At 47.7% G+C, this 24,797-nt stretch overlaps 2 protein-coding genes across 8 annotated transcripts in view; both read left to right on the top strand.

Moving 5' to 3' along the window:
- The window catches only part of fhod1 (formin homology 2 domain containing 1), a 49,765-nt gene extending 30,297 nt beyond the window's left edge, over positions 1–19,468 (top strand). The window contains exons 11-28 of one of the 7 annotated variants that reach the window (XM_030415218.1): positions 479–586; positions 1,097–1,177; positions 2,128–2,154; positions 2,470–2,520; positions 10,827–10,984; positions 11,153–11,209; positions 11,498–11,647; positions 11,857–12,026; positions 12,418–13,008; positions 14,060–14,215; positions 14,793–14,975; positions 15,098–15,217; positions 16,058–16,219; positions 16,303–16,493; positions 16,664–16,856; positions 16,986–17,163; positions 17,416–17,592; positions 18,268–19,468. In XM_030415218.1, the coding sequence (XP_030271078.1) occupies positions 479–586; positions 1,097–1,177; positions 2,128–2,154; positions 2,470–2,520; positions 10,827–10,984; positions 11,153–11,209; positions 11,498–11,647; positions 11,857–12,026; positions 12,418–13,008; positions 14,060–14,215; positions 14,793–14,975; positions 15,098–15,217; positions 16,058–16,219; positions 16,303–16,493; positions 16,664–16,856; positions 16,986–17,163; positions 17,416–17,592; positions 18,268–18,350 (2,836 nt within the window). In that variant the 3' untranslated portion in view covers positions 18,351–19,468. The remainder of the gene's footprint in view (positions 1–478; positions 587–1,096; positions 1,178–2,127; positions 2,155–2,469; positions 2,521–10,826; positions 10,985–11,152; positions 11,210–11,497; positions 11,648–11,856; positions 12,027–12,417; positions 13,009–14,059; positions 14,216–14,792; positions 14,976–15,097; positions 15,218–16,057; positions 16,220–16,302; positions 16,494–16,663; positions 16,857–16,985; positions 17,164–17,415; positions 17,593–18,267) is intronic. The other 6 variants (XM_030415219.1, XM_030415220.1, XM_030415222.1 and 3 more) reach the window with 6 other exon arrangements.
- A 662-nt stretch (positions 19,469–20,130) lies between these two features.
- The window catches only part of slc9a5 (solute carrier family 9 member A5), a gene marked incomplete at its 3' end in the record, with an annotated part of 17,866 nt that continues 13,199 nt past the window's right edge, over positions 20,131–24,797 (top strand). The window contains exon 1 of the mRNA XM_030413263.1: positions 20,131–20,576. Coding sequence (XP_030269123.1) covers positions 20,216–20,576 — 361 coding nt within the window. The remainder of the gene's footprint in view (positions 20,577–24,797) is intronic.

Genomic DNA, 24,797 nt, shown 5'->3' on the forward strand with positions numbered 1-24,797 from the left:
CGACCTCACTGAGACGCTGATGCTTCATCACAGCTCTCTCTGCATGTTCTCTGGGTTCTGGCTCTGGTTCTGTTTCTGATTTTTGGTGTCTTGGTGATGGTAACTGTCTCTGACATGATCTCAACTCTCTCCCTCTCTGTTCCCGTCTGTCTCTCTGTTCCCGTCTGTCTCTCTGTTCCCGTCTCCCTCTCTGTTCCCGTCTGTCTCTCTGTTCCCGTCTCCCTCTCTGTTCCCGTCTGTCTCTCTGTTCCCGTCTCCCTCTCTGTTCCCGTCTGTCTCTCTGTTCCCGTCTCCCTCTCTGTTCCCGTCTGTCTCTCTGTTCCCGTCTGTCTCTCTGTTCCCGTCTGTCTCTCTGTTCCCGTCTGTCTCTCCCGTCTCCCTCTCTGTTCTCGTCTGTCTCTCCCGTCTCCCTCTCTGTTCCCGTCTGTCTCTCTGTTCCCTTCTGTCTCTCTCTGCTGTGGCGTGTCTTGACCACTAGGAGTCGTTCTTTCCTCAGTCACCACATGTCAGCTCTCGGTCTGAGCAGGAAGTCTCGCCTCTTCTCCAAAACCAGCTCCATCTCTGAGGAGCCGCCCGCCACCGGCAGGTCTGTACAGAGACCCACCTCAGAGCTGCTGTCAGCGCCCCCTACAGGCTGTCTGTCTGTCTGACTGTCTGTCTGTCTGACTGTCTGACTGTCTGTCTGTGTGTGTGTCTATATTATTTATTTAGTTGTAGGTCACATGATGCACTGACCTTTGACCTCCTCTGTGAGGGAACAGCAGACTGTCATTATATTTAATAATACTGAGAGGAAGCCAGCATGTCGTCTGTGTACACACACACACAGACACACACACACACACAGACACACACACACACACACACACACACACACACACAGACACACACACACACACACACACACACACACACACACACACACACACTCAGGAATGAACTGGCAGAAAACGATGTTTTGAAACCAGTCTCTCTCTCTCTCTCTCTCTCTCTCTCTCTCTCTTCATTCTTGTTGGTTCACTCATACTTGAGTGTGTGTGTGTGTGTGTGTGTGTGTGTGTGTGTGTGTGTGTGTGTGTGCGTGCGTGTGTTGCAGCTCGTCTTCCTCGGACCTCTCTTCGTCTCAGTTGAACTCGGAGCAGCTCGGCAGCAGGACGGAGAATAAAACCAGTTTCAAGTAAGTGAAGATGAAGCGGGTTGTACTGGGACGTGTGGTTACCATGGTGACGTAGCTGTGGGACCTGTGATGCTGCAGATTATTGATTATTGATTATTGAAGCGCTGCTGTAGACCTGCAGCTGGTCTGACTGGGGTCCAGGCTGTTTAACACAACTGACATGTTTCTGTCTGAGAGATCATTCTGCTGTGATCGTCCTGAAATCATCTCCAGATCATCTCCAGATTATCTCCAGATTATCTCCAGATCATTTACAGATTATCTCCAGATCATCTCCAGATTATCTCCAGATCATCTGCTTTACTTCTGGATCCTTTCTTGATTATAATTCCGGATCATCTTTGGATATTATTTCTGGATCCTGTCTTTTTCATCTTTGCGTAGTTTCTGGATCATATTTTGGTTTTATAATCTGTCAATCATTTCAGGTTTCTGAGATCATTCAGTCTGAAATAATTCTTATTCCAATAATTCATTATTATCTTCACATCATATTTCTCTCTTTCTTCACATAGTTTCTGGATCACATTTGAATCATTTCCAGATTATTTCTACTTCACTTTATTATTTCTTCATCATTTCTTGATCGTCTCCGTGTTCAGTCAATTTTCTTCCGTTTGTCTTTTAGTTTTACAGTCTGTTGAAGACAGTGAAGAAGAGCTGTCGCTCTCTCTCATCTCTCTCTGTCTCTCTCTGTCTCTCTGTCTCCCTCTCTGTCTGTCTCTCTGTCTCTCTGTCTCTCTCTCTGTCTCTCTCTGTCTCTCTGTCTCCCTCTCTGTCTGTCTCTCTGTCTCTCTGTCTCTCTGTCTCTCTCTCTGTCTCTCTCTGTCTCTCTGTCTCCCTCTCTGTCTGTCTCTCTGTCTCTCTCTCTCTCTCTGTCTCTCTCTCTGTCTGTCTTCATTCTCATGTTTTGTCTTTCTTCTCTCTTGTCCCTTCTCTTCCTCTCCCAGCTCTGGGGAGGCTGAAGAGGTCTTCTGGTAAGTACATGTCTCTTCTCCTCTTAAACTTTATTAATAACTTTTTAAGGACTTTTAATGCCGTGAGTGTAGATGTGTTCATCTGCTGTGTGAGCAGAGAGGATGATGGGAAATCAGCTGTCTGTGAAACTGTGTGTGTGATAGTCCATGAACTCTGTAGCTCTGTTTCCTCTCTGAGAACAGGTTCAGGTGTGTGTGTGTGTGTTTGTGTGTGTGTGTGTGTGTGTGTGTGTGTGTGTGTGAGTGCGTGCGTGTGTGCGTGCGTGCGTGTGTGCGTGCGTGCGTGGTGCTCAGCTCTGTGTTGTGTCCCTGCAGCTCAGATGACTGTAATGTAAACCTGGACAAGCCGGTTCTGAGGAGGTTTGAGTAAGTACTGCTGCAGCCCCACTGCATGCTGGGAGCTGGAGGGAGGATAGCCGGTCTCTGCTGCTTCTGCCGTGACCTCGCTGTGTGTGTGTGTGTGTGTGTGTGTGAAAAACAGTAATATTCAGACGTGTAGTGAAACACTTTCTCTCTCTGAAAAACACTGGTCTCTTTTTCCACTGTTGATCAGTGATCAGTGATCCGTCTCTGAGATCTGGGAGATTTCCACTGAACTTCAGTATAACAGAAAACTGTTCTCCTGTTGTTTTCTCCTCTCCCTCTCTGTGTCCTGGACCTGGACCTGGTCTGGGTCTATTGTCCTCCTGCGGTTCAGATCAGAACAATAGAAACTGCAGACGAACTTTAACTGCTGGAGCCGCTAAACACAGACATCTGATTACAGACCAGCAGCTCTGCTGTGGTACAGTTACTGTAGTACTGTAGTACAGTTACTGTGGTACTGTAGTAAAGTTACTGTGGTACAGTTACTGTGGTACTGTAGTAAAGTTACTGTGGTACAGTTACTGTGGTGCTGTAGTACAGTTACTGTCGTACTGTAGTACAGTTACTGTGGTACTGTAGTACAGTTACTGTGGTGCTGTAGTACAGTTACTGTGGTACAGTTACTGTAGTACAGTTACTGTAGTACAGTTACTGTCGTACTGTAGTACAGTTACTGTGGTACTGTAGTAAAGTTACTGTGGTACAGTTACTGTGGTACTGTAGTACAGTTACTGTGGTACTGTAGTAAAGTTACTGTGGTACAGTTACTGTGGTGCTGTAGTACAGTTACTGTCGTACTGTAGTACAGTTACTGTGGTACTGTAGTAAAGTTACTGTGGTACAGTTACTGTGGTGCTGTAGTACAGTTACTGTGGTACAGTTACTGTGGTACTGTAGTAAAGTTACTGTGGTACAGTTACTGTGGTGCTGTAGTACAGTTACTGTCGTACTGTAGTATAGTTACTGTGGTACTGTAGTAAAGTTACTGTGGTACAGTTACTGTGGTACTGTAGTACAGTTACTGTGGTACTGTAGTAAAGTTACTGTGGTACAGTTACTGTGGTACTGTAGTAAAGTTACTGTGGTACAGTTACTGTGGTGCTGTAGTACAGTTACTGTCGTACTGTAGTACAGTTACTGTGGTACTGTAGTACAGTTACTGTGGTGCTGTAGTACAGTTACTGTGGTACAGTTACTGTAGTACAGTTACTGTAGTACAGTTACTGTCGTACTGTAGTACAGTTACTGTGGTACTGTAGTAAAGTTACTGTGGTACAGTTACTGTGGTACTGTAGTACAGTTACTGTGGTACTGTAGTAAAGTTACTGTGGTACAGTTACTGTGGTGCTGTAGTACAGTTACTGTCGTACTGTAGTACAGTTACTGTGGTACTGTAGTAAAGTTACTGTGGTACAGTTACTGTGGTGCTGTAGTACAGTTACTGTGGTACAGTTACTGTGGTACTGTAGTAAAGTTACTGTGGTACAGTTACTGTGGTGCTGTAGTACAGTTACTGTCGTACTGTAGTATAGTTACTGTGGTACTGTAGTAAAGTTACTGTGGTACAGTTACTGTGGTACTGTAGTACAGTTACTGTGGTACTGTAGTAAAGTTACTGTGGTACAGTTACTGTGGTGCTGTAGTACAGTTACTGTCGTACTGTAGTACAGTTACTGTGGTACTGTAGTACAGTTACTGTGGTGCTGTAGTACAGTTACTGTGGTACAGTTACTGTAGTACTGTAGTACAGTTACTGTGGTACAGTTACTGTGGTGCTGTAGTACAGTTACTGTCGTACTGTAGTACAGTTACTGTGGTACTGTAGTAAAGTTACTGTGGTGCTGTAGTACAGTTACTGTCGTACTGTAGTACAGTTACTGTGGTACTGTAGTAAAGTTACTGTGGTACAGTTACTGTGGTGCTGTAGTACAGTTACTGTCGTACTGTAGTACAGTTACTGTGGTACTGTAGTAAAGTTACTGTGGTACAGTTACTGTGGTACTGTAGTAAAGTTACTGTGGTACAGTTACTGTGGTGCTGTAGTACAGTTACTGTCGTACTGTAGTACAGTTACTGTGGTACTGTAGTAAAGTTACTGTGGTACAGTTACTGTGGTGCTGTAGTACAGTTACTGTGGTACTGTAGTAAAGTTACTGTGGTACAGTTACTGTGGTGCTGTAGTACAGTTACTGTCGTACTGAAGTACAGTTACTGTAGTACTGTAGTACAGTTACTGTGGTACAGTTACTGTGGTGCTGTAGTACAGTTACTGTCGTACTGTAGTACAGTTACTGTGGTACTGTAGTAAAGTTACTGTGGTACAGTTACTGTGGTACAGTTACTGTAGTACAGTTACTGTGGTGCTGTAGTACAGTTACTGTCGTACTGTAGTACAGTTACTGTGGTACTGTAGTAAAGTTACTGTAGTACAGTTACTGTGGTACAGTTACTGTAGTACAGTTACTGTGGTGCTGTAGTAAAGTTACTGTCGTACTGAAGTACAGTTACTGTAGTACTGTAGTACAGTTACTGTGGTACAGTTACTGTGGTGCTGTAGTACAGTTACTGTCGTACTGTAGTACAGTTACTGTGGTACTGTAGTAAAGTTACTGTGGTACAGTTACTGTGGTGCTGTAGTACAGTTACTGTGGTACTATAGTAAAGTTACTGTGGTACAGTTACTGTGGTGCTGTAGTACAGTTACTGTGGTACAGTTACTGTGGTACAGTTACTGTAGTACTGTAGTACAGTTACTGTGGTGCTGTAGTAAAGTTACTGTCGTACTGTAGTACAGTTACTGTGGTACTGTAGTAAAGTTACTGTCGTACTGAAGTACAGTTACTGTAGTACTGTAGTACAGTTACTGTGGTACAGTTACTGTGGTGCTGTAGTACAGTTACTGTGGTACAGTTACTGTAGTACAGTTACTGTGGTGCTGTAGTACAGTTACTGTGGTACAGTTACTGTAGTACTGTAGTACAGTTACTGTGGTACAGTTACTGTGGTACTGTAGTGAAGTTACTGTGGTGCTGTAGTACAGTTACTGTGGTACTGTAGTAAAGTTACTGTGGTACTGTAGTACAGTTACTGTGGTACAGTTACTGTGGTACTGTAGTACAGTTACTGTGGTGCTGTAGTACAGTTACTGTAGTACAGTTACTGTGGTACTGTGGTACAGTTACTGTGGTACAGTTACTGTGGTGCTGTAGTACAGTTACTGTAGTACTGTAGTACAGTTACTGTGGTACAGTTACTGTGGAACAGTTACTGTGGTACAGTTACTGTGGTGCTGTAGTACAGTTACTGTGGTACTGTAGTACAGTTACTGTGGTACAGTTACTGTGGTACTGTAGTACAGTTACTGTGGTGCTGTAGTACAGTTACTGTAGTACAGTTACTGTGGTACTGTAGTACAGTTACTGTGGTACAGTTACTGTGGTACTGTAGTACAGTTACTGTGGTGCTGTAGTACAGTTACTGTAGTACAGTTACTGTGGTACTGTAGTACAGTTACTGTAGTACAGTTACTGTGGTACAGTTACTGTAGTACAGTTACTGTGGTACTGTAGTTAAGTTACTGTAGTACTGAAGTACAGTTACTGTGGTGCTGTAGTACAGTTACTGTAGTACTGAAGTACAGTTACTGTAGTACTGAAGTACAGTTACTGTGGTGCTGTAGTACAGTTACTGTAGTACTGAAGTACAGTTACTGTGGTACTGTAGTACAGTTACTGTAGTACTGAAGTACAGTTACTGTAGTACTGAAGTACAGTTACTGTGGTGCTGTAGTACAGTTACTGTGGTACAGTTACTGTAGTACAGTTACTGTGGTACTGTAGTACAGTTACTGTGGTACAGTTACTGTGGTGCTGTAGTACAGTTACTGTGGTGCTGTAGTACAGTTACTGTAGTACTGTAGTACAGTTACTGTGGTACAATTACTGTGGTGCTGTAGTACAGTTACTGTGGTACAGTTACTGTGGTACTGTAGTACAGTTATTGTGGTACTGTAGTACAGTTACTGTAGTACAGTTACTGTAGTACAGTTACTGTGGTACAGTTACTGTGGTGCTGTAGTACAGTTACTGTAGTACAGTTACTGTGGTGCTGTAGTACAGTTACTGTGGTGCTGTAGTAAAGTTACTGTGGTACAGTTACTGTGGTACTGTGGTACAGTTACTGTGGTGCTGTAGTACAGTTACTGTAGTACAGTTACTGTGGTGCTGTAGTACAGTTACTGTGGTACAGTTACTGTGGTGCTGTAGTACAGTTACTGTGGTACAGTTACTGTAGTACTGTAGTACAGTTACTGTGGTACAGTTACTGTAGTACTGAAGTACAGTTACTGTGGTACAGTTACTGTGGTGCTGTAGTACAGTTACTGTGGTACAGTTACTGTGGTGCTGTAGTACAGTTACTGTGGTACAGTTACTGTAGTACTGAAGTACAGTTACTGTGGTACAGTTACTGTGGTACAGTTACTGTGGTGCTGTAGTACAGTTACTGTGGTACAGTTACTGTAGTACTGAAGTACAGTTACTGTGGTACTGTGGTACAGTTACTGTGGTACTGTGGTACAGTTACTGTGGTGCTGTAGTACAGTTACTGTAGTACAGTTACTGTAGTACTGAAGTACAGTTACTGTAGTACTGAAGTACAGTTACTGTAGTACTGAAGTACAGTTACTGTGGTGCTGTAGTACAGTTACTGTAGTACTGAAGTACAGTTACTGTGGTACTGTAGTACAGTTACTGTAGTACTGAAGTACAGTTACTGTAGTACTGAAGTACAGTTACTGTGGTGCTGTAGTACAGTTACTGTGGTACAGTTACTGTAGTACAGTTACTGTGGTACTGTAGTACAGTTACTGTGGTACAGTTACTGTGGTGCTGTAGTACAGTTACTGTGGTGCTGTAGTACAGTTACTGTAGTACTGTAGTACAGTTACTGTGGTACAATTACTGTGGTGCTGTAGTACAGTTACTGTGGTACAGTTACTGTGGTACTGTAGTACAGTTATTGTGGTACTGTAGTACAGTTACTGTAGTACAGTTACTGTAGTACAGTTACTGTGGTACAGTTACTGTGGTGCTGTAGTACAGTTACTGTAGTACAGTTACTGTGGTACAGTTACTGTGGTGCTGTAGTACAGTTACTGTGGTACAGTTACTGTGGTACAGTTACTGTGGTGCTGTAGTACAGTTACTGTAGTACAGTTACTGTGGTGGCTGTATACAGTTACTGTGGTACAGTTACTGTGGTGCTGTAGTACATGTACTGTGGTACAGTTACTGTAGTACTGTAGTACAGTTACTGTGGTACAGTTACTGTAGTACTGTAGTACAGTTACTGTGGTACAGTTACTGTGGTGCTGTAGTACAGTTACTGTGGTACAGTTACTGTGGTGCTGTAGTACAGTTACTGTGGTACAGTTACTGTAGTACTGTAGTACAGTTACTGTGGTACAGTTACTGTGGTGCTGTAGTACAGTTACTGTGGTACAGTTACTGTGCTGCTGTAGTACAGTTACTGTAGTACAGTTACTGTGGTACAGTTGCTGTGGTGCTGAAGTACAGTTACTGTAGTACAGTTACTATGGTACAGTTGCTGTGGTGCTGTAGTACAGTTACTGTGGTACAGTTACTGTAGTACTGTAGTACAGTTACTGTGGTACAGTCACTGTGGTGCTGAAGTACAGTTACTGTAGTACAGTTACTGTGGTACAGTTACTGTGGTGCTGTAGTACAGTTACTGTGGTACAGTTACTGTGGTACTGTGGTACAGTTACTGTGGTGCTGTAGTACAGTTACTGTGGTACAGTTACTGTAGTACTGTAGTACAGTTACTGTGGTACAGTTACTGTGGTGCTGTAGTACAGTTACTGTGGTACAGTTACTGGTACAGTTACTGTGGTGCTGTAGTACAGTTACTGTGGTACAGTAGTACAGTTACTGTGGTACAGTTACTGTGGTACAGTTACTGTGGTGCTGTAGTACAGTTACTGTGGTACAGTAGTACAGTTACTGTGGTACAGTTACTGTGGTGCTGTAGTACAGTTACTGTGGTACTGTTACTGTGGTACAGTAGTACAGTTACTGTGGTACAGTTGCTGTGGTGCTGTAGTACAGTTGCTGTGGTACAGTTACTGTGGTGCCGTAGTACAGTTACTGTAGTACAGTTACTGTGGTGCCGTAGTACAGTTACTGTGGTACAGTTACTGTAGTACTGTAGTACAGTTACTGTGGTACAGTTACTGTGGTGCTGTAGTACAGTTACTGTAGTACTGTAGTACAGTTACTGTGGTGCTGTAGTACAGTTACTGTGGTACAGTTGCTGTGGTGCTGAAGTACAGTTACTGTAGTACAGTTACTGTGGTACAGTTACTGTAGTACTGTAGTACAGTTACTGTGGTACAGTTGCTGTGGTGCTGAAGTACAGTTACTGTAGTACAGTTACTGTGGTACAGTTACTGTAGTACTGTAGTACAGTTACTGTGGTACAGTTACTGTGGTGCTGTAGTACAATTACTGTAGTACAGTTACTGTGGTACAGTTGCTGTGGTGCTGTAGTACAGTTACTGTGGTACTGTAGTACAGTTACTGTGGTGCTGTGGTACAGTTACTGTGGTACTGTAGTACAGTTACTGTGGTGCTGTAGTACAGTTACTGTGGTACAGTAGTACAGTTACTGTAGTACAGTTACTGTGGTACAGTTACTGTGGTGCTGTAGTACAGTTGCTGTGGTACAGTTACTGTGGTGCCGTAGTACAGTTACTGTAGTACAGTTACTGTGGTACTGTAGTACAGTTACTGTGGTGCCGCCGTACAGTTACTGTGGTACAGTTACTGTGGTACAGTTACTGTGGTGCTGTAGTACAGTTACTGTGGTACAGTAGTACAGTTACTGTGGTACAGTTACTGTGGTACAGTTACTGTGGTACAGTTACTGTGGTGCTGTAGTACAGTTGCTGTGGTACAGTTACTGTGGTACAGTTACTGTGGTGCTGTAGTACAGTTACTGTGGTACAGTAGTACAGTTACTGTGGTACAGTACTGTGGTCAGTTACTGTGGTTGTACAGATTACATTGACTGTGGTACAGTTACTGTGGTACAGGCTGTAGTACAGTTACTGTGGTACAGTAGTACAGTTACTGTGGTTAGTACAGTTACTGGTGGTACAGTTACTGTGTGTGCTTGTATGTAAGTTACGTGTGGTGCTGTAGTACAGTTAGGTGGTCAGTAGTACGTTTACTGTGGTACGTTTACTGTGGTACAGTTACTGTGGTGCTGTAGTACAGTTACTGTGGTGTTGTAGTACAGTTGCTGTGGTACAGTAGTACAGTACTGTGGTACAGTTACTGTGGTACAAGTTACTGTGGTACAGTTGTAGTACTGTGGGTGCGTCGTAGTACAGTTAACTGTGGTACAGTTACTGTGGCTACAGTTACTGTGGTGCTGTAGTACAGTTACTGTGGTGCTGTAGTACAGTTACTGTGGTGCTGTAGTACAGTTGCTGTGGTACAGTTACTGTGGTACAGTTACTGTGGTGCCGTAGTACAGTTACTGTGGTACAGTAGTACAGTTACTGTGGTACAGTTACTGTGGTACAGTTACTGTGGTGCTGTAGTACAGTTACTGTGGTGCTGTAGTACAGTTACTGTGGTGCTGTAGTACAGTTGCTGTGGTACAGTTACTGTGGTACAGTTACTGTAGTACTGTAGTACAGTTACTGTAGTATAGTTACTGTGACTTTACTGGCTGTGTGTGTGTGTGTGTGTGTGTGTGTGTGTGGCGCTGGTGGCTCTGGTGCACTGTTTGGTTCTGGTGCGCTGTTTGGTTCTGGTGGGCGGAGTCTAATCTCTGGTGTTAATCTGGCTGCAGTTTGTTTGCAGTGAAGGAGAATCCATCTGTGTTTTGATTGAAGTGATTTTAATGTTTCTGTTTCACATGATGTCACTCAACAAATCTCATGTTCAGACTGAAACCAACAACACGCTGGTCCGTCCCGCTGTACTGTCGGACTTCCTGTCCGAGGCTCATTGGTTCCGACTGAACACATAAACCTAAAGTCTAAAGTTTCCTGCTTTGCTGAGCAGACGACTGCTCAAACAAACCGGAGACACGTTCACTGCTGGTTCCAGTCTCAACATGAGATGTGATGAGGAGAGAATGTCATCAGTTATAACATGTTCAGGATTACACTGGGATATGTTGTGATTATTAAACTTCTTGTGAAAGTGGTGTTTAATCCATAAAATGTCCATGTTGTCTCCGTCTCACCTGGTTTCCTGTCCCGCCCCCTGCAGAGACACCTTCCTGCGCAGCCTGGCAGCCACTCAGTGGGAGAAGAAGAGAAGAAGTAAACACCTCAGCCAGAGCAGGCTGTCCTCGTCTGATGATGTCATAACCCCGAGCCTGCAGCCTGCAGAGGAGGGCAGCAGTGTCCCCGCTGAGGAGCCGTCAGGTGAGGGAATAAAACCATCACTTGTTCATGAGCAGAATAATCTGTGAGAGGAGGGAAAGATGTAAAGTACAAATATAACGCTGATCAAGATTTAGTTGTTTATCATTCAGTTATTCTCAGTAAACTTAAAGGAACAGTGCAACTATTTGATGCATTTTCTGTCTGCAGTCTCGACATCGAGCAGTTTGGACACAAACGGACTCTCAGACTCTCAGAATGAGCCTGGTAAGAGACTACAGTTACCCACAATCCTCTGCTCCCTGTCTGTGATGTCCTCACTGTTACTGAGTCAACTTAGTGGTATGGTGCGCCACCTGGTGGAGGTCAGGTGTCACTGCGGGTGTGAATGAAGTGTTATAAAGACGAAGCTGCAGCTAATCTGATAAACTGCCTCCAATGATGTCATTCAGTGACTGAGTTGCATTGTGGGTAATGTAATTGTAAATGCATTTAAAGAAGTGTCAAACTGATTGGGGCGAATTGATTAATAATGAATGATCTGTCTGTCTGCAGCAGCTCCGGTGCAGCGGCAGTGCAGCACTCTGTCCAACGACAGGAAGTTCCTGCTGGACATGCTGTACTCCAAAACCTCCAGCACCGCTCCTCTGAGCCCGACCGCTGCTGCTCCTGACACCACAGAAGAAGAAGGCAGCTTCCTGCCGGGTGAGGGACCTAATCAGACTCTCAACAAAGAATACATTAAAACATCTTAAAGGGATGTTTTATAAAAACATTTTAATGTACTTGTAGTTGAACAGGAACCTGATAATGAAATATAAACCATAGCTGATGTTTAAATGTCTGTTCTGTTCTGTTGGACCTGGAAACAGAGTCAGAGTGAGACCTCTCCTCCCTGTGTCCTCTCTCCTCAGGTGGAGATCTGGCCGGGCGGGGTCGTGTGTTGGAGCGTCTGTCCAGCTTCAGGGCGCGCTCGGTCGAGTCCCCCTGCCCCACCGAGAGCAGCGCCTCCCGCAGGGCGGAGCTGGAGGGGCTGGAAGGCTCCGCCCAGGCAGCGCTGGCCCGGCTAGCTGAAGAACAGCAGGTCTGAACACACGAGTCCTTCAGTGTCGACGCAGATTGATTTACTGTTTCACTGCATCATCAGGCTCATACCGTAATTATGACTGTGTGTTAAGCCCCGCCCTCCTCAGTTACTGTTGCTACCTGTCCATCCTTCATTGTGGCGAGCACATATTCAGTGACTGACAGCTGATCGATCGTCAGATTGATTTCAGACTGAAGTAAACGGGAGGCAGATTGTCACTGGAGCTGCTGAGTTCTGGGTTTGGTTTCATGTCTGCCGCCTGTCAGTAGTTACTCTTGCTAAACTGTGATTGGACGATCACGTTCGGGGGAGGGGTTTAGTGAAGAATTTGCTGCCTCACTAATATTCAGTCTCCTAATCTGACACCTGATCTGTGTCTAACCATCAGAACCGTCACCTCCGTCAGCAGAGCAGCATCGACGTGGAGAGCCACGCCCGCCACCTGGAGACCACCCAGATGACCCCGCTGGGCCCCGGGGGCCCCGCCGACGCCTGGCAGCAGCTGCAGCCGAGCGCCGCCGCCCTGCGCATCAAAGACCTGGACTTCTCCGACCTGCTGGACGAGGAGGACATCGATGTGTTGGACATGGACACCTATGACTCCTCCTCTGCCCCCACCTGCTACTCTGGCCTCCCTCCTCCTCCTCCTCCTCCTCCTCCTCTCCCAGGCCTGGCTGGTTCTTCTCCTCCTCCTCCTCCTCCTCCTCCTCCCCCTCCTCCTCCACTTCTGGCTGCTCTAGCCCCTCCTGCACCTCCTCCTCCTCCTCCTCCCCCCAGTGCTCCTCCTCCTCCGTCCTCTCAGAAGCAGAAGAAGAAGACGGTGAAGTTGTTCTGGAAGGAGCTGAAGCAGGCGGACGGGCCTCACAAGTGTCGCTTCGGCCGGGGGACGGTGTGGGCGTCTCTGGACAAGGTGGCGGTGGACACCTCCCGACTCGAACACCTGTTTGAGTCTAAAGCCAAGGAGCTGCCTGTTGCCAAGGTAACCAGGCCTGTTGTAGCAGGTGCATTGTGGGAAGTGCTGAGAACAGCGTGGCAGTTTTTCTCTTCAGAAACATTCAGACGAAGTGAAGAAGAACGGGGATATTTCGTCCCCTAGAGGCCAAAATGTGACGCAAACAGGAGATTCATTAATAACAGTCGCAGCATGACGACAACAACAGCTGATCGACAGGTTTATCATGTTCCAGATCTCCTTAGAGAGGATTGATAAACTCTGTCTCTGACCAATTTATTGATAGAGTGATAAAGTGCTGATCAGGAGACGACTGGGATCAATGTTCTGAATCTGCTGTTGAAATCCAGTGTTTCGCTGTAAAGCATCAGAAGAGAGTCTGCAGACACTGAACACACTCCTGGACCATCAATACAGCCATCTAACATTGAGAAAAACACTAGTATCAAAGATTAACTGTGTTTATTTATTGATTATTATCAGTTTGTTCGTATGTGACGTATGAAAACACATGAACACACAGCAACAGGCTGACGTGAGGAATCAAAGTGATAACAGTCGATGAGTAAAACCATAAAAAGTTGAATGTTAGAACAACAGGAACATTTATCAGAGCAGTGAAAGACTCAAGATCAGAGAACAGTTCAACTTATAATAATTATCATAATAATATACTTATACTTATAATAATACTTATAATGAAATAACCGGAAAATGTAAAAATATGAATTAAGTGATTTAAAATAAGATAATGATGTAATCAGCTGCAGTTCCTCTGGTGGTGTCCCAGCGTCATCATCCAACATGCAACAGCTGTTCTGTTCGGTTCAGTTCGGTTCGGTTCTGTGCTGTTCTGTTCTGTTCTGTTCGGTTCTGTTCTGTTCTGTTCGGTTCAGTTGGTTCTGTTCGGTTCTGTTCTGTTCGGTTCGGTTTGGTTCTGTGCTGTGCCCTGGGTTCTGTTTGGCAGGTGTGACAGCAGGATTGATAGTGAGTCATCCTGCAGGAAATACACTCAACTGACATGCTGTTTGTGTGTGTGTGTGTGTGTGTGTGTGTGTGTGTGTGTGTGTGTGTGCAGAAAGGGCCAGACACTAAGAAGTCTGAGATTCTGGTTCTGGACCCGAAGAGGAGCAACGCCATCAACATCGGTATGACCGTCTTGCCGGCCGTCCACGTCATCAAGACCGCCATCCTCAACTTTGACGAGTTCGCCATCAGCAAGGAGGGGATCGAGGTACGGAGCACTTCCTGTCTGCTGTCACGAACACTTTCACTTTGAGTTATTTCATTTGATAAAATAAAATGGATGCAGTCTAGTTTTAGTGAAGAAATGTTAATGAGCAGACAAAGATCTTCCTGACTGGGGCGCTGTTTGGCTCGGTGGGTGGAGCAGCGTCTCCTGGACAGAGGCTGTGTCCTCACTGCAGCGGACCCGGGTTGGACTCCCGGCCCGGGTCCCTTTGCTGCGTGTCACTCCCCCTCGCTCTCAGTCTTCAGCTGTACTATCAATAAAGCCAAAGGGCCAAAAAAATACTCTTCATGACTGAATAAACTGAAAGAAGAAGCTGACCTGAAAGGAGTGGCGGACCCTGCCACCTGTCCAGCTTCAGACAGTGGGACCTTGTTGTCCTCTGAGAACAGCTTGTTCATTCACTGATGTAATGTTATTACCTCATTAATTTAGTAAATATTTAAATCCTTAGTTTGAATTTCTTCTCTAAAACTACAGAGTGCTCCTTTAAGTAGACCAGTACAGATGTAGTTAGAGTAGATCTGACCTGGACTGAGCTGACCCCCTTTGTGCTGAGCAGAAGATCCTGACCATGACCCCCACTGAGGAGGAGAAGCAGAAGATCCAGGAGGCTCAGCTGGCCAATCCTGACGTTCCTCTGGGCACGGCGGAGCAGTTCCTGTTCAGCCTGGCCTCCATCAGTGCCCTGACCCCCCGCCTGCAGCTCTGGGCCTTCAAACTCAACTACGAGGCCCTGGAGAAGGTAACACACACACACACACACACACACACACACACACACTGTGAGAGACCTGACTGTACCAGCTGACCTGGTGAGGACCTGTAGAACCAGGATGTGGACTGAGACTCTGTCGCCCCCTGCAGGAGATCGCAGAGCCGCTGTTTGACCTGAAGCTGGGCATGGAGCAGCTGGCCTCCAATCAGACGTTCAGGAGGACCCTGGCCACGCTGCTCGCCATCGGGAACTTCCTCAACAGCTCCAACGTGAGGACGCACACTGACTCACCTGATGATCACTGATGAAAGTCACGCGTAGTTTAAAGGTGCAATATGTAAGAAGTGTCCACCTGAGGGTTTCACACGCCAAACAAACATGTCACAGCATGTCACCAGAGGAACCGCTAACTGCTGCTAACTGCTGCTAACTGCTGCTAACTGCTGCTAACTGTAGCTGCCGTTAGCTAGTTAGACTCTGCCTGAGCTTCACTGTTGGACCACAGCCTCCTGTCGTGTTATGAGGACGGGCTTGGGCTAGCTGGTTAGCATGCTAGCATATATATATTTCATTGACATGACATCATCACTGTTGTTTTTGCACATTCTGATTATTTGAGGTCATTTTGGAATGTTTTAAAGCCACGATCTCTCTGTGAACTGGTCTGTGTGACAGGGAGGTGATGTTTACCATCACGCCTCTGTTGGTTCTGCTGCGGCTGCGCGCTGTATGAAACGACACACTGGAGCGGTTTCATGCCGGCGCTACTCGGTTCAGTGTGAACAAACAAAGGTGTTGTAAATGTGAGTCTATGAGTGAAAAGGGCCTCAAATTCTTACATATTGCACCTTTAACTATAATATAAACATGGTGAGGTCATTATTTGTGGACCTGCCTCTCTGTGATGGAGCTACGGAAGCCTGGATGCTTCAGATTTTATTGATCTCTGAACTGAATCAGTGTGAAGAGACAAAGATCTGAGTTTACTGTCGTCTGATCAGATATCATGTTCTGTCCTGAAGCAGCTCAGCTGTTCTTATCTGCTGCTGTTGCCTCAAACACACAGTAGAGATTATACACTGTGTGTGTGTGTGTGTGTGTGTGTGTAGGCTAAAGGCTTTGAGCTGGGTTACCTGGAGAAGGTGGTGGAGGTGAAGGACACAGTTCACCGTCAGTCCCTGCTCCATCACACCTGCAGCCTGGTGGTGGAAAATTACCCAGAATCCTCGGATATCTACTCAGAGATCCCCGCCATCACCCGCTCCGCCAAAGTAAAACTCTATTTATTCTACTGTGTTGTAGCTGTGTGGAGGTGGAGGCAGGTGGTGACCAGGTGAGTGTGTTCTGTTTCCAGGTGGACTTTGAGCTGCTGTCGGAGAACCTGGTCCAGCTGGAGAGACGCTGCAAAGCATCATGGGACAACCTGAAGGTGGTGGCCAAACACGAGACCAAAGCGCTGCTGAAGAACAAGATGACGGAGTTCCTGAAGGACTGTACACACAGAATCATCATCCTGAAGGTGGTGCACCGCAGGGTCATCAACAGGTACACACACACACACACACATATACAACATACACACACACATATACAACACACACACACACACACACACACACATATACAACATACACACCCAACTCCAGACACAAACACTGTGCCTGCATACTGACCAGAATGATGAACCTCTTCTCCTCCTCCCTCCTCCTCCTCAGGTTCCACTCCTTCCTCCTGTTCCTGGGTCAGCCGTCCTCCTCTGTTCGGGACATTAAGGTGACCAGTTTCTGTCGGATCATCAGTGAGTTTTCTCTCGAGTATCGAACTACCAGAGAGCGAGTTCTGAGCATCAAACGCAAACGGGCCGCTCACAGAGAGAGAACCAAGACCAGAGGCAAGATGATCACCGAGGTAACACTGCTGCTCCTCCTCCTTCTCCTCCTTCTCCTCCTTCTCCTCCTTCTCCTCCTCCTCCTCTCCTCCTCCTCCTTCTCCTCTTCCTCATCTGAAGACCTTTTCTTCTTCTTGTCCTCCTTACAGACAGAGAAGTTTTCGGGGGCGGTGCCCCAGCAGGATAGCCCCTCCCCTGTCTCCATGGCAGCAGAGGCGGGGCCAGGTCAGGAGGAGGAGCATGAGAACATGAAGAACCTGCTGATCAGCACCAACAACAGCCTGACAGCTGACCAGAGAGGCCTGAGACGCTCCAGAGCTGTCCGCAGTAAGACCGATCAGTCTGAGCACGCTCAGTTCACCTCCATCAGTCTGATCAATAATCTCTGATCAGTAATCTCTGAAAATATTAAAAGTATAATGATAACCTCACACAACACCAAGCGTTTCTGTTTAGGTGAGACGCAGTGAAATAGCAAAGCTGTTGTAGTGAAGTCCTCTGTGATGCAGAACCCTGTGTGCCGGTCCTGGTCCTGGTCCAGGCTCTGACTGTGGCTCTGGTTCTGTTTCTGGCCCTCAGGTTTCGGCAGAGTGAGTCCGTCTCTGATGTCTGTCGCTAAAGAAGACGGGGCGAGCTCCCAGGACGACGCCACAGACGAGATCATGGACCGGCTGGTCAAGTCCGTTACCCAGAATCCCTCAGACAGACCGTCCAGCCCCAAGACCCGCAAACGGTCCCGACTAAACAGGAAGTCCTGTGAGTACTCAAAGAGTATTTAATACTGAGTCACTGAGTTCAGTTTGTACTGCGGCTGGTAGAGGCTGCAGCGGCCCGGGGTTCAGGTCCAACCTGGGCCCCCCTTTTTGTTTCTGGGTCGGTTCTGTCGAAGACCAGGTCCTCAGAGTGTCAGCAGGATCAGTCTGGTTCACACTCTGTGTGTTGAGTCCAAACAGCAGCTCTGTGTCCACAACAGCTCCGTATCTCTGCAGCTTCATATCTCTGTTGTCACTTCCTGTATAAATCCTCTCAGAGATGAATATCAAGGTCACAGCGTCTGAAGCTCACTGATCCAATCACACTCTGCACACCTGTGACACCTGTGACACCTGCGACACCTGTGACACCTGTGACACCTGCGACACCTGTGACACCTGCACTCACCTGGAACAGGTGTTACTATGTTATACATCAGAAAACCTCACAGTTCAGAGTCCTCGTGTCTCTGTACAGTAGAGTCATGATGCAGCAACGTGTGCAGAGAGCAGACATGTTGAATCATCTGCAGCTTCAGTTAATGTGTGTATGAAGCACACACACACACACACACACACACACACACACACATCAGATCTCTCTGAAAGTGATGTGAACGATATCAGACTGATGCTACAACCTGCTCATATACTGTCTGTCTGTCTGTCTGTGCTGCAGTGAGGAGGACTCTGAAGAGTGGTCTCAGTCTGGACGTGGTTCAGGCTCTGGGCCTCAACAACAAGACAGGAGACGAGGTGTGAGCAGAGACTGATCGATCGATCGATCACAGACTGAACTCAGACCAGCTGACGGACTTCGGCCGACGACACAAAGAACAGATCGTCAGAGTTTTTCTCAGAAGTCTTTGTGTTTCCTGCAGGAGGAGAATCATTGACGTGGGTGTTGGTGTGAAACATTGAACTTGTTCTTGTTGCTCTTTAACGTCTGACACAAACAGCTGTCAATGGTAACAGCTGTCAATGCTAACAGCTGTTAATGCTAACAGCTGTGAGTGCTAACAGCTGTCAGTGCTAACAGCTGTGAGTGCAAACAGCTGTCAATGCTAACAGCTGTGAATGCTACAGCTGTCAATGCTAACAGCTGTGAGTGCTACAGCTGTGAATGCTAACAGCTGTGAATGCTACAGCTGTCAGTGCTAACAGCTGTGAGCGCAAACAGCTGTGAGCGCAAACAGCTGTGAGCGCTAACAGCTGTGAGCGCAAACAGCTGTGAGCGCAAACAGCTGTGAGCGCTAACAGCTGTGAGCGCTAACAGCTGTGAATGCTAACAGCTGTGAGCGCAAACAGCTGTGAATGCTAACAGCTGCAAACCTTTTGGAAACATGAAATGATTCTGATTCTCCGTCTGAACTGAATTCTGTTTATTAATATTAACATGTGGTCAAAGAGAAAACTTGTTCTCACATTTACTGTCAGACTGATGTTTCTTGTTCTCGACTGCAGCTGAAGGAAACACAAAGAACATCTTCATCTCTGAGATGTATCTGTGTCTCCTGACCTGCCGCTGTTTCATTTATTTACTTTTTGTAGAAGATTTGAGATGAAACTTCTTCACAGCTCATATGTTGAGTTGTATCCGTCTTCTGAGCTCTGATGACTGACCTGCACAGAGAAGTCCTTCAAAGTCCTTAAAGAGTTTGAAAAGTTTTTAAATGTTTCATGTCACAAAATTCAACTTAAATTTAAAACCACACGTCAGAGAATCATAAAACCTGTTCAACACCACCAGCCTGTGTGTGTGTGTGTGTGTGTGTGTGTGTGTGTGTGTGTGTGTGAGAATCACTGAACAGCTGACAGAACGACAACATGGAAGATTGAATGTGTTCCTGATATAATTAATAAAGTTTTGTAATAAAGAACAACAGGATCCTGGTTCATTTATGTTGTGTAAGAGTCGTCTGGTGTCATGGCCGACTGAGGGGCCCTCGGACCCCTGAGGCCCCGGGCCAGAACCTGGGGTACCCGTTCAGGGATCCATCCATACAGGAGGCCGAGACATCAGCCACAGGAACAGGAAGTTAACAGTGATCAGTGACCATCAACAACCGTCAATAACCATCAGTAACCATCAGTAATCAAACATCACAGCTGAAATAAAGAAAATAGTTTTAATTAATACAAGAAACATTGATTTGATATAAATGAATCTGTTCTTCAGACTCAGGTGATGTTTGATCAGTTATAGATCAGGTGATGGAGTATTGATCGGTCAGAGGGGAGACAGGCTGGATCATTAGGTGAACTGTTCCTTTAATATTCCTCTGCAGGTGTAGAGCACGTGCGTTAATGACGCTTCACCTGAAAACCTGCTGATGACAGTAATGTGACGTCACTGATCAGCCAGCTGTGCTGCGACGTCACTGATGTGGTTCTGAGGTGTGTCCGTCTCTTTAAGGGGACTGACGGGGCGGGTCACATGTCTCCTCCTCCTCCTCCTCACCGGAGCCTGGGTGTGTGTGTGTGTGTGACTGAGTGTGTGTGTGTGTGTGTGTGTGTGTGTGTGTGTGTGTGTGTGTGTGTGTAGCCAGCTGCTCCGTGTCCTCTCGGTGTCTCGGTGTGTATATAAGGTCCGGGCGGGATGTCAGCCCGCTGAGCTCTGGAGGAAGATGCTGCCTCTCGGTGTGACGCTGCTGCTGCTGACGGCCGCCGCCGCCGCCGCCGGCCCGTACGGGTCGGCCGCTCCGCCGCTGCGGGGTCCCGGGCTCGGCTTCTCTCCGGCGGTCTCCGCCTCTGCCTCCGCCCCGCCGCTCCTCCTCCTCCCGCAGCCCCGGGAGGAGTACGGGGCTCCCGGTGTCGCCTTGGCCCGGTCCGCGGCGGAGGAGACGGCCGGCCCCGCAGAGGAGGAGGAGGGCGGAGAGCATCAGCACCACGGCGGCGGGTTCCGGGTGGTCCAGTGGGAGTGGAGCTACGTCCAGACTCCATACATCATCGCCATCTGGCTACTGGTGGCCAGCGTGGCCAAGATCTGTAAGTCCACTGTGTGTGTGTGTGTGTGTGTGTGTGGACCAGTACTCAGAATGGACCAGTTACTGGAACTTAAAGTAACTGGAGGTTTAGAATCACATTTGATTGATTTCAAACTGTTAGACGAACTCAGACTTGACAGACTGTCTGATTCTGGTCTGGCCCACTTGAAGTAGAACCAGAGTAAGTCAGAGTTGTGGCTGATTGATAAACTGATTATAAATGATTATATTTAGTTGTCAGACTGAATCAAAAGATGACATCAGATGATTGGTGGAGGAACTGGAACCAGAGAAGTTCTGAGAATCTTTATGTTCGCCAGAGTTCTGTTACTCAACCCAAAGGTTCGGTCCAGGGCCGGCCCAAGGCGTACGCTAGATAAGCAGCTGCTTGGGGCCACCAGGAGCCCAATAAATTAGAAAATGAAATATTTTACTACAAATTGAATAAATAAATAAGTGACTGAATCACATCCACCAAATTCAGAATTTTCTTGGGGAGGACCCCCGACTGGAATAATGGGTATGACATGGTGTGTGTGAGGTGTATGTTTGGTATTTATGTTTTATTTATTTATCTATTTTTATCCTAGTATTAATGTTTTTATGTTTTTATCTATAATTTGCACTAAGAAGGAGTTGCATCTCAATTTTGTTGTACAATGACAATAAAGATCGATCTGTACCTCAGACCCCCATCTGCACCCACTTTGGTACAAATAAGGTGGGTGGGTCCTTATGCACGTCCCCATGGGGACAGTTCATAATCTGCTGCTGTATTAACACAATTTATAATGTAACATTATAGTGTGACATTTATGTCAATAAATGTCAAGCACAGGTGACTCGCGGTGGTGGGAGGGCCGGCTCTGGTTCGGTCACAGGTCCAGAGAGATGACAGCAGCTGCTGAACCCTGGAGATGGGAATATGTTAAAAGTCTGCACACTGAAGCTCAGTGTGTGTATCATGTAGTCATTTAGTGGCACATACACAGGAGACATTCGGACCGCGGTACCGAACACAAACACAAAGTCAGAGTGAAGGACGAACATGTTATCATGAAGTCTGACGTCTCAGTTCAGACTGAAGTCTGTTGATCTTTTCTTTATGAACTTCAGATCAAACACTCTTCATGTCCCATGATGCATCAGTTCTTCTGAGGAGAGGACAGTGACATTCCAGTCAGTAAATCGTGACGGCCCGATTGATCCGACTGCCGAGTGATAACTGACGCAAAGCTCGACTGATCTCTAAATTGAGCAGGGACGTGAAGGAAATCTGATTTATGGTAGAAAACAGCAGACTGCTCCTTTAAAGACACAGAGCAGAGCCACACACACACACACACACACACACACACACACACACACACACACACACTAAGCTGCTGGTGACTCACTGCTGCAGGACAATAACATGCTACATGCTGCTACTTAATGTGGTTACTCTCCCAAACACAGGCACACACACACACACACACACACAGAGGCTCTGTCCATTCAGTTGAATCTGAGTCCAGTTGTTTCAGTCATGTGAGTGTGAGAGCAGTCAGAACAGAAACACTCAGTCCAGCTGTGAGTGTGATAATATTATAATATTACAATTTTATAATGTTAGAATATTATGTTATATATTAAGCTGTCACAGAAACATCTGATAACCGGAGTGAACAGAGGAGATTAAAGGTGCAGCACGTCTGAGGACAGGCTGCACTGTGGGGACAGGCTGCACTGTTGGAACATGCTGCACTGCGGGGACAGGCTGCACTGTGGGGACAGGCTGCACTGTTGGAACATGCTGCACTGCGGGGACAGGCTGCACTGCGGGGACAGGCTGCACTGTTGGAACATGCTGCACTGCGGGGACAGGCTGCACTGTTGGAACATGCTGCACTGCGGGGACAGGCTGCACTGCGGGGACAGGCTGCACTGTTGGAACATGCTGCACTGTTGGAACATGCTGCACTGCGGGGACAGGCTGCACTGCGGGGACAGGCTGCACTGTGGGAACAGGCTGCACTGTTGGAACATGCTGCACTGTGGGGACAGGCTGCACATTAAGGACAGGCTGCACTGTGAGGACATGTTGCACTGTGGGGACAGGCTGCACTGTGGGGACAGGCTGCACTGCGGGGACAGGCTGCACGTTAAGGACAGGCTGCACTGTGGGGACAGGCTGCACTGTGGGGACATGTTGCACTGTGGGGACAGGCTGCACATTAAGGACAGGCTGCACGTTAAGGACAGGCTGCACGTTAAGGACAGGCTGCACGTTAAGGACAGGCTGCACTGTGGGGACAGGCTGCACTGTGGGGACAGGCTGCACGTTAAGGACAGGCTGCACTGTGGGGACAGGCTGCACTGTGGGGACAGGCTGCACTGTGGGGACAGGCTGCACGTTAAGGACAGGCTGCACTGTGGGGACAGGCTGCACTGTGGGGACAGGCTGCACTGTGGGGACAGGCTGCACGTTAAGGACAGGCTGCACTGTGGGGACAGGCTGCACTGTGGGGACATGTTGCACTGTGGGGACAGGCTGCACATTAAGGACAGGCTGCACTGTGGGGACATGTTGCACTTTAAGGACAGGCTGCACATTAAGGACAGGCTGCACTGTGAGGACATGTTGCACGTTAAGGACAGGCTGCACTGTGGGGACATGTTGCACGTTAAGGACAGGCTGCACTGTGAGGACATGTTGCACGTTAAGGACAGGCTGCACTGTGGGGACATGTTGCACGTTAAGGACAGGCTGCACTGTGGGGACAGGCTGCACTGTGGGGACAGGCTGCACATTAAGGACAGGCTGCACTGTGAGGACATGTTGCACTGTGGGGACAGGCTGCACTGTGGGGACAGGCTGCACTGCGGGGACAGGCTGCACATTAAGGACAGGCTGCACGTTAAGGACAGGCTGCACGTTAAGGACAGGCTGCACTGTGGGGACAGGCTGCACTGTGGGGACAGGCTGCACGTTAAGGACAGGCTGCACTGTGGGGACAGGCTGCACTGTGGGACAGGCTGCACTGTGGGGACAGGCTGCACGTTAAGGACAGGCTGCACTGTGGGGACAGGCTGCACTGTGGGGACAGGCTGCACTGTGGGGACAGGCTGCACGTTAAGGACAGGCTGCACTGTGGGGACAGGCTGCACTGTGGGGACATGTTGCACTGTGGGGACAGGCTGCACATTAAGGACAGGCTGCACTGTGAGGACATGTTGCACGTTAAGGACAGGCTGCACTGTGGGGACATGTTGCACGTTAAGGACAGGCTGCACTGTGGGGACAGGCTGCACGTTAAGGACAGGCTGCACTGTGGGGACAGGCTGCACGTTAAGGACAGGCTGCACTGTGGGGACAGGCTGCACGTTAAGGACAGGCTGCACTGCGGGGACATGCTGCACGTTAAGGACAGGCTGCACTGTGGGGACAGGCTGCACTGCGGGGACATGCTGCACGTTAAGGACAGGCTGCACGTTAAGGACAGGCTGCACTGTGGGGACATGTTGCACTTTAAGGACAGGCTGCACTGTGGGGACAGGCTGCACATTAAGGACAGGCTGCACTGTGGGGACATGTTGCACTGTGGGGACATGCTGCACTGTGGGGACATGCTGCACTGTGGGGACAGGCTGCACTGTGGGGACAGGCTGCACTGTGGGGACATGTTGCACTTTAAGGACAGGCTGCACTTTAAGGACATGTTGCACTGTGGGGACATGTTGCACTTTAAGGACAGGCTGCACTGTGGGGACATGTTGCACTGTGGGGACATGTTGCACTGTGGGGACATGTTGCACTGTGGGGACATGCTGCACTGTGGGGACATGTTGCACTTTAAGGACAGGCTGCACTTTAAGGACAGGCTGCACTGTGGGGACAGGCTGCACTGTGGGGACATGTTGCACTTTAAGGACAGGCTGCACTTTAAGGACAGGCTGCACTGTGGGGACATGTTGCACTGTGGGGACAGGCTGCACTTTGAGGACATGTTGCACGTTAAGGACAGGCTGCACTGTGGGGACATGTTGCACTTTAAGGACAGGCTGCACTTTAAGGACAGGCTGCACTTTAAGGACAGGCTGCACTGTGGGGACATGTTGCACGTTAAGGACAGGCTGCACTGTGGGGACATGCTGCACTGTGGGACATGTTGCACTGTGGGGACATGTTGCACTGTGGGGACAGGCTGCACTGTGGGGACAGGCTGCACTGTGGGGACAG

The sequence above is a fragment of the Sparus aurata genome, chromosome 4 (genome assembly GCF_900880675.1).
Source record: "Sparus aurata chromosome 4, fSpaAur1.1, whole genome shotgun sequence".
NCBI lineage: Eukaryota > Metazoa > Chordata > Actinopteri > Spariformes > Sparidae > Sparus > Sparus aurata.